The sequence below is a fragment of the Choristoneura fumiferana genome, chromosome 29, assembly GCF_025370935.1.
Source record: "Choristoneura fumiferana chromosome 29, NRCan_CFum_1, whole genome shotgun sequence".
NCBI lineage: Eukaryota > Metazoa > Arthropoda > Insecta > Lepidoptera > Tortricidae > Choristoneura > Choristoneura fumiferana.
Window position 1 is genome coordinate 5,744,232 of NC_133500.1, and position 9,040 is coordinate 5,753,271.

Here is a 9,040-nt window from a genome sequence, read left to right on the forward strand (position 1 = left end):
TTGTATCATATTTTAGAATGACGTTGAGAGATACATGCGAAAGGTTAGCCATAGTAAGTTTTTTACGCTAGAAACAGAGTATATTTCGAATTCATAGTATTTGCTCCGAATTGGGATGGAACCCAAAATCCTCAAGCATTATTGTCGGGTTTTCTGACCATTATTACCTAGATTAAATGATCTGATCTTCAAAACTATGCTATTAATTTTGTATTGAAACCAAGCCATGTAGCTAAATTAAATATCAAATTAAAATTTTAGGTCACAAAACACCATTTCTGTTACAATCATCATCATCATCATCATCTCAGCCGTAGGACGTCCACTGTTGGACATAGGCCTCCCCCACAGACCTCCAGTTGCTTCGGTTAGCCTGCATCCACCGTGAACCTGCGGCTTTAACCAGGTCATCCGTCCATCTTGTTGGTGGACGTCCTACGCTGCGCTTGCCGATCCGCGGCCTCCACTCGAGAACCTTTCCGCCCCAACGGCCATCCGTTTTCGGTGCTATATGGCCCGCCCATTGCCACTTGAACGAGCTGATTTGCTTGGCTATGTCGGTGACCCTTATTCTTCTCCTCCTTCCTGATTCGGTCCCGTAGAGAAACCCCAAGCCCATTTCTGTTACAAAATATGGTCGAATTTAAAATACTTACTTTGACTCATCTTTCCCACTGAAGTATAAACAATTAACAGTCCACTTAGCAAGAAGAAAGTGTCTACAGTTATTGGTGCAGCCAAGATCCAGAGCGAAGGGAAAGAGACCATCCACTGTAATTAAAATTATTATTTTTACTTAAAATAATCAACATCAGCTGGAAGGCGTCATAGTGGCTACTCCAGATGATATGGTACGGTTGAATCATTATTCGTAAAATATACCTAAAATGATATGTAAAGCCTCATATCCAACCCGAAGAAAGCAATTTTGAAAATAATTTACATTTAGCGCCTAAGTGCGGCGCCGGCCGCCGAGCGAAAAAGCAAGCATTGAACCAATAATAAAGCAAACCAATAACAATCTTTCACATCATTTAAGTTATATTTTACAAATAATGGTTCAACCGTATCATATCTGGAGGAGCCCAAGCTTGGTATGTTTTGAAAATGATTTTTATTTGAATTTAAAACAAGTGACTGAAATATAATGATGTGATATATTTAGAGTCAGCTTAGTGGGCCCTTTCATTAGATATTTAAAAACATATGAATGTTACTAGACTCTGGCCAGCGAAAGCTGTCCACGAAAAACCGCGGCAAATAAAAAAAAAATGACAACACTTGCTGTACACTGACTAATAAACGACGTACTTAGATAATTATTTAAATTTTCCAGATATTAAATTATACTCGGGACTCTTCAGGCTGCATCAAAATTTATGTTGTAATGGTGTGAGAGTTGATGATGCACTTTCGGAGTCCCTTGGTAAATTTTATGACCTTTGTCAGTGCCCATCTACGTACAGTGAGCATCAAAACTAGTAGCTGTTATACACTTTCATACTTTGTCGTTTTACAGCCACGTACTAACGTCATGCAAATGTCAATGTGTGTCAATGCGACAGAGTAAAAAAGTGACCCGCTACTTTTGATGCTGACTGTACACTCCAGACTCATCAATAATTATTGGACCAGGATGGTTTAATTAAACAAAAAAAAATATATTTATTTCTTATAGCAAAAGTATCAAAATTATCTAAGCCGGGCTAGAATGACAATATGTCAATTTCGACAGTCTCAAAAATGGTACCAGATTAAAGTTTCGTAAAAAATGCGTGAACAGCTTTCGCTGGCCAGAGTCTACGGCCTTGTAGGGTCCAGTTTGTACTGGCTAGAATAAGAACGTTTTGTAAATGCCACGAATGCAGCGAATAAATCAATATAAATATGAATGCATATGTTTTTTTTTTTCAATACTTACCGAGAAGAAGTCAGAGCGGTTGTAGAAGGGTGCGTGTACTTGCGTGGAATAAGTGTGGCCGACTATAACCCACATCATAGCCAGAGCTCTGATGCCGTCTAAGCATTCCAATGTACCGGGAGCCGAATTGAAGGTCAGAAGGCGGCGGGTGTTCGTGTAGAGGGAGAATGACTTTCCAAGAGCACTGGCTTTCTTTGGGTCTAGAAAAAGGAAATTTGTTGTGTTAAATTTTTGATCGTCATTTTGTTTTGTTTGCAAATCCTTAAACGTGCTGGTAAACAAAAGAGATAAAGAGAAAGAGAGCAAAATTAAAGATTGAGCGAAAGACTGAAAAGACAAACACAAGATAATAATATTTATATTAAACTGCTGATAAAAGTCATTTAATAATATCAAGCTTTTGTTGTAACTATTTACTTTCTTGAATTGAAATTAAAGTCCCCTAATGATTGAATTGGCTTCCAACCGAAGCAACTGGAGGTCTATTAGGGAGGCCTATATCCAACAACGGACGTCCTACGGCTGATATAATGAATGATTGGTTAAGGTAATGCTTTGAACTTTCGTGATTCTCACTCGATAACTCGGGACTTAATTATGACTACTACGTTTATTGTAAAATTGTACAATGCAGCAGCTGTGGTCACGATTTATGTGGTCTAAATGTCGAGACAATATCAGCAATAAATATTGTAGTCGCGATTATATCGCCAATTACATTAGTCATGATTGGATATGATGTTAAATAGTCTCAAATAATGCAGTCATATTTGTAAACGTGTTGTGATTTTGATATTCAATGACATCACTTTGCCATCTGTCGGAATTATGTATCAATTTGGGATTAAATCGATAACCTAATCCCTATCAGCTGTCACGTGCATACTTACAGATATTTTATCCATAATTATATAGATTTACTAATTATAAATGTGAAAGTAACTCTATCTGTCACATGTACTCTAAAAACCCCTGAACTGATTTTGATTTGACACAGGATCCAGGTCAAGACTCAGAGCAGCAAATGGTTCTTATTCCACAAAACGACACAGTTCCCCCGATTCGCGATAAACGAAGTCTTTGTAAAAGGAGTCAAGGGCCACATCGTTATTAAATCAGCTGTAGGACGTCCACAGTTGGACATAGGCCTTCCCCGTAGATCTCCGGTTGCTTCGGTTGGAAGCGGCCTGCATCCACCGTGCACTAGCGGTTTTAATCAGATCATCCGTCCATCTCGTTGGTGAACGTCCTACGCTTCGCTTGCCGATCCGCGGTCTCCATTCGGTAAATTATTGGCCCCAACGGTCACTTCTCCGTGCTATATGACCTATTATATGCCCCCATTGCCATTTCAATGTGTTAATTCTCTTGGCTACAGCGGTGACCCTCTTTCTTTTGCGTTTCTTGTCATTTCTGATTTGATCCCGTAGAGAAACCTCGAGCATAGTTCTCTTCATAGCACGCTGAGCAAATCAGAGCCACAGCTTTTTAGTAGACAAGATAATTAAAGTATTAATTAGAGCAACTGCGGTATTATAAATAAATGTCATCGCATTGAAAATCAATTGGCATACATTAAGTTTCCGTAAAATAAAAGTCATCTCAAGAAGTACCATTATTATAACTACAAACTACAACCAGTCATTTATGACATTAAATGCTATCTATTTCCAAATATTTGTCATTGTCATTGTACTGTTGGTACAAAATCAAGATCAAGTAAGGGTAGTTTGAAACAAAATCACGGTAAATGAAAGTTATACCTAAATACGTTCTCGCGTTCAGCCTACGCGAGACCGCACGGCCGCAGCGATGCAATGATTTTAGTTCAATAATACCTATGGACCTCTAAAAATAATGCCTGCTTCGAAAAACGACTAACAATGGTTTGGTCCCATAATTATTATGTTTAACCTTGCTTCTTGTTACCATATCTAATCACGATAGAAATTAAAATTAAGATTAGATAAAAAAAACAATATAAATCACAGCGAAAAGACAAGAAAATAGTTGTGACGCCATTAATCATAATTCCTAGAATATAGAAATGATAATGGTGACATTTTATCTTAAACCTGATTAAGCAGTGATTGTAGTAACAAATCGCTTGTTTTCCACACTCAATTATGAGCCCTGTTCTTTAAATTCCTACAATTCCTGTGCACGGAGTATCAACATGAAAATATTTTTTCAATCGATTTTTTATAGTTTTTTTTTATTCGACTGGATGGCAAACGAGCAAGTGGGTCTCCTGATGGTAAGAGACCACCACCGCCCATAAATATCTGCAACACCAGGGGTATTGCAGACGCGTTGCCAACCTAGAGGTCTAAGATGGGATACCTCACGTGCCAGTAATTTCACCGGCTGTCTCACTCTCCACGCATAGTCTAGAGTATGTTTGCATGTAATGATTACGATTACGACTACAACGCACAAGCCGAGCGAGCGAAGCGAAGAGCCGCAGCAGCAGCTGGCGAAGCGCCTTGGCCAGGTCTTGACCTGGCATTGATCACTTTATTTACAATTTTTATTTATTTATTTTAATTTATTTATTCAGAAACAAACAGTCGTACAATGTGGTCTAATTCCAAAACCATTTCGAGGAATAGGTTTATTAAATCGTTTTATAAAATTTTAGTTAAAAAATACTTAATGATCGTGTGTATATTTGTCAAATAACGTATTCATGACCTTTGTTTGAATTTCATCGTAAATAAACGTTATGTAACTAAACCGCCCCTAATCATAACACTGCCAGGTGACAGAAGACACTACGTTTTTTTTAAATAATTGTGACGGGCAAAGATAAACGCAATTTTTAACGCCATGGCAACTATGGTTAGCTATAATTCCGGTAACCTATAAAAAGGATTAGAAATTTTAAAACCCAACTAAAACCAAAATCCTTCAAAATATAATTTATTTATTTTTTTGAGACCAATGCCAATGCCGATGCCAATTAGGTTAGAAAATAATTTAACCGTTACCAGTGGCGGTTATAGGAGATGAATATTTGCGGAAAATAAAAGCATCAGAGCCTCCCTTGAAAACGTTTAAAATTATCTTCGTGAGAGAGGTCTTGACGCCTTGGTTTGGGTCGTTTCTGGTGTAAATGTTGTGCCATCACGGTTCAATGTGCGTTGGGCACAAAACTCTAAAAAGTATTTTTTTATTTAAAAAACAATCAAATTATGCTTTTAATATTATAAATTGTATTGTGTTTGCTAAATGACGAATAATGCAAACGTGCATGCATACTATCTTTTAATCTCTTAAAGGTATTAGGTACCGTCTCGCGTGTTATTTTAACGAAAAATATAGTATCAAAATAAACTTATCTTATCTTTTCCGGCTTTGGTAATCAAAAACGTTAAAAGATGGTACCTAATATTGCAATAGCTGTGATAAATAAAAAAAATACTCCTGCATTTTAAATGAAATACAACATGGCTATGAACATTTTTGAAAAAGAGCAAGAGATTGTTTGCGTTTTCAATGCTTATGATCATAATATTTTACAACACAGTAATTAAGATTTCTCAATTTTCAACAACGTATAATAAATCGAAAACAATTTGGAGAAATAGGTTTTGTGAAGCGTTTTCAGAAATCAGATTCCAAAAAATATGATAAACTGAGTTATATAATCAAAATTTAAGCAATGACCTTCATTTGACCCCTGCAGTGTCCCGTGACAAAGGCCCGTGATAAAGCAAGTCTACACTCTGAAGCAAATTGACAGTTTGAAATGTTGCTGTCCTGCTTATAATAGCAAAGTGACAAAGACAAAACTTTAATCACATGATGCGCGCCCGGCTTTAAACGGTTGTCAGTGACAAGACAAATCAGTAATGCCACAGATTATATTTTGTATGACCTGAATTTTTCTAGGCAATGGATTGTGGCTGTCTCACTGTGACGTCATCCAGCGTATTTCGTAAAAAAAATATAAAAAATTAAATACTCATTCAAATTAAAAATCGATGAAAATAACCTATATAATTGATGAAAATATTCTATTCTTTCTAAAAATAAAATAAAACTATAGTTTTTTTTTGGTGCATCCATGGTTTATTATATAATCTATTTTTAAACAGATCTAATTGTAATCAATTTAAAGTCTTGAAAGTCTGACAAGAAAACAAATTGCAAGATATTATCGTGTTCATTTGGTCGATAAAGTAATTCCATTCGTAAAAAATATCACTATTCCGACATCACATTCATGGTTGAATTGCGTATTTCGTTACAAAAATGAGTTATTAGTAAAAAAAAAGATAACGTAAGTAGTTATTTTCCATTGTAAGTAGAGCTCTTTAATCGAATAAACTTTTACTTGACAGTATCTACCTACGCAATACAGATTTTAATAAAAATAATAAACTTGTTTTTTTTCACCAATTAATTTTGAAATCAACTTCACATCATCATGCGACCTACTTGGTATCTTTACAATATACACAGATTCTCCTAACTAAACCAATGAGGCACAATTTTGTTGTTTTTAATAAATATATATCACAGGTTAATAATGCAAGTAGATTGTTGCATACTTAGATATGGATATTTAATACCTAATTTTCCAGGACAAATATTGGTATTTTTCTCACAAAAAAAAAATTGTCGCGATCGGGGATCGACGTCAAGTTTTAGAGTCAAGTTCTTTTACTGCTCGGCTAACTGGTATCTATTCAGATGAATTGTTGGCAAAAATTGTTTTAAATTAAAAGATAACTTACCTCCTTTAAGTATGAGAGAATAGTATAAATCGTAGCTCGTGCATAGAAGAGTGATGAGGATTATAAATCCGAAAATAGCCCTGAAAAATAAATATAAATAAAAACTGTTTTACTTCATAATTTAACACATACACACAAACATCACGCCTGTATTCCCAAATGGGGTAGGCAGAGTATATGAAACGTTACCGCTTCGGAGCCACATTTAGCAATTTTAGGTTTTAATTTTGACAAAAAAACGGTACAATAGTGACAGGTTGCTAGCCTGTCGCCTACGGTATACCTTAACCTACGAGTATATCCTTGCCTCTTACGACATCCACGGAAGAAATGGAGAGGTGTAATTCTAACCCGACACCACACGGGGCTTCATATTTAAGTACAATAATATTCACTACATAAGTAGTTAAGTAATATAAAATACATGTTTTTGCACAAAAAATGTCATAAAGAATACCTATTTTAGTAGGTAAAGCTGTAAGACAATAAACGAACAACATTTTATGAATTCGGTATAATTTAGAGAAAATTAGGAATAAAGAATGTCATCATCATCATCATCATAATCCCAGCCTATATAGTTCGCTGCTGGCACAGGCCTCCTCTTACAATGAGAGGAAAATAAAAAGGTTTCGATGGTGATGGACGGGGATAGAAAATAAATAAATAAATAAAGTGACTAATATAATCAACATTATTTTCTATTGAGTAATTTGATGCCAAATCGACGTCACTAATTACTTTATTTCTAATAAGTACGGATTTGAGATAGTCATCTGTAGATATCAAATTACTTGTATAGTCCAAAGTTCAAAAGAATCACGCTATCAGCAAAATATTTTCGAAAGTAAACATGTTTCTTGCATTTGCCGATAAACCACGTAAAAGAAATAGTAATATTGTCCATCCTTCGTTTGTTCTTATATCGTTCATTACCAAACCCTGACCAAAGAACAGTGAAAACGTCTACCTATTATTCAATAATCGATAGGCGCTAGGCGACTTCTTTATAGAGGTTATGAAGTATTCACTTTGGCAGAGAAACACGTCAGGCTTTTAATTAGCAAAGTATGTTTGAACACGTCATAATAACTGTCATATTTCTTGATCAGACTGTATCATTAGCTTTCTACAGTACAAACAAAATTTTAATATCACTCGGAATTAGCCAGCTTTTAGATTATCGCGGCCATTACTAATTTAATGATTTAAATTCAGGTTTGAGTTTGATTTTGTGTTCGGGTCAGACGTCTCGTGATCGACGAAATATCGAACTTCTCTAAAATCAAGATACTTGGAACAAAACCCGGATTTGAATCATACAATTAGTCAGCTTTTTTTTTCGTTTTCTGAACATTCAAATGATAATAAAATATTGTATTCGTTTCAACGTAATTTTTTAGTCATATTGAAAGTAAGTGCGTACCTTTTAATTAAAATATTTTATGGATGCTTTGCAAAGAAGTAGCATGAATTAGAGTTTTTTTCAGTTTATTACTGCTGTTAAGGACAAGGGATTTCCAGATAGAATATCCTAGATATTTTTTAACCGAATAATTACTTACATAGCAACATAATCACCAGGTACGAAAGGTTTATCGTTTTTAAGTCGGCAGAAGTCATCGGTGAACTCTAACCCCACAGCAGTTGTGTTGACGTAAAGGGAGTTAATAGCTTGCTTTGTAGTACATGCTTTAGGGATACATACAGCCAGCCTAAAAGACTGGCCAGCCATAGCACTGTCTTCCGCTACCCTGTTAAATAAATATAATGATGAGCGAAACAGTGATCATTGAGGATTTTTGGACATTAAACTACAACAGTGAGACACATTAACAGTGAAATTAGCGGATAACACAGGTATTTAATCGAGTTTAGCTCGACATGTTTCGGGCTAATTTATAAACTTTCCTCTAACGAGGCAGGCAAAGCAGCCACCGTGGCGTGTGTTCCTAAAGAAGAACTACGAATTAGTTCGAAACATGTCGAGCTAAACTCGATTCAAGATGTTTATTTCCTTTCATTTCACTATGATTAAGGATCTTGAGAGCATGATATTTAAAAAAATCAGATCCGGAGTGCTAAAAAATAAATGTCTGAACATACCTCATAAGATCCATATCAGTTCCAATTATTTGGTTGTATCGTTTCGTCTGCGTTTGTACTTTTTGAATATTTCTCATTAGTTCCTTGTGCTGTTTTGTATTTGGCAAAAGTTCTGGCCAGGGAAACTCTGGCCATTCTTCTGGCCACTCTGGCCATTCCTCTGGCCACTCAGGAAGAGTCGGTAACTCAAAATCTGGCTGCGTAAACGGAACGTGGATCATACAGTATTTGCCTCTATGGGTGAAGGTGATAATCTGCATTGATTTCCAAG

At 35.7% G+C, this 9,040-nt stretch overlaps 1 protein-coding gene across 1 annotated transcript; it reads right to left on the reverse strand.

The window, feature by feature from the left end:
- Nucleotides 1-609: 609 nt before the first annotated feature.
- On the reverse strand, nucleotides 610-8,997 carry LOC141444203 (nose resistant to fluoxetine protein 6-like). The gene is made up of 5 exons (XM_074109677.1): nucleotides 8,770-8,997; nucleotides 8,229-8,417; nucleotides 6,664-6,743; nucleotides 1,922-2,121; nucleotides 610-771 (listed from the first exon to the last, which is right to left on the reverse strand). Exons 1-5 carry the CDS (start codon nucleotides 8,988-8,990, stop codon nucleotides 625-627), a joined length of 837 nt encoding a protein of 278 aa, XP_073965778.1. The 5' UTR covers nucleotides 8,991-8,997; the 3' UTR covers nucleotides 610-624.
- Between the last annotated feature and the right edge of the window lie 43 nt (nucleotides 8,998-9,040).

What these genes read in the sequence shown, in the direction of transcription:
- LOC141444203 (XM_074109677.1), bottom strand. Translation starts at nt 8,990, where the DNA reads ATGATCCACGTTCCGTTTACGCAGCCAGATTTTGAGTTACCGACTCTT. An exon ending in TTCTCTCATACTTAAAGGAG is followed by an intron (nt 2,122 to 6,663) that starts GTAAGTTATCTT and finishes TCCTTTTTCTAG; the next exon opens with ACCCAAAGAAAGCCAGTGCT. An exon ending in ACCGCTCTGACTTCTTCTCG is followed by an intron (nt 772 to 1,921) that starts GTAAGTATTGAA and finishes TTTTAATTACAG; the next exon opens with TGGATGGTCTCTTTCCCTTC.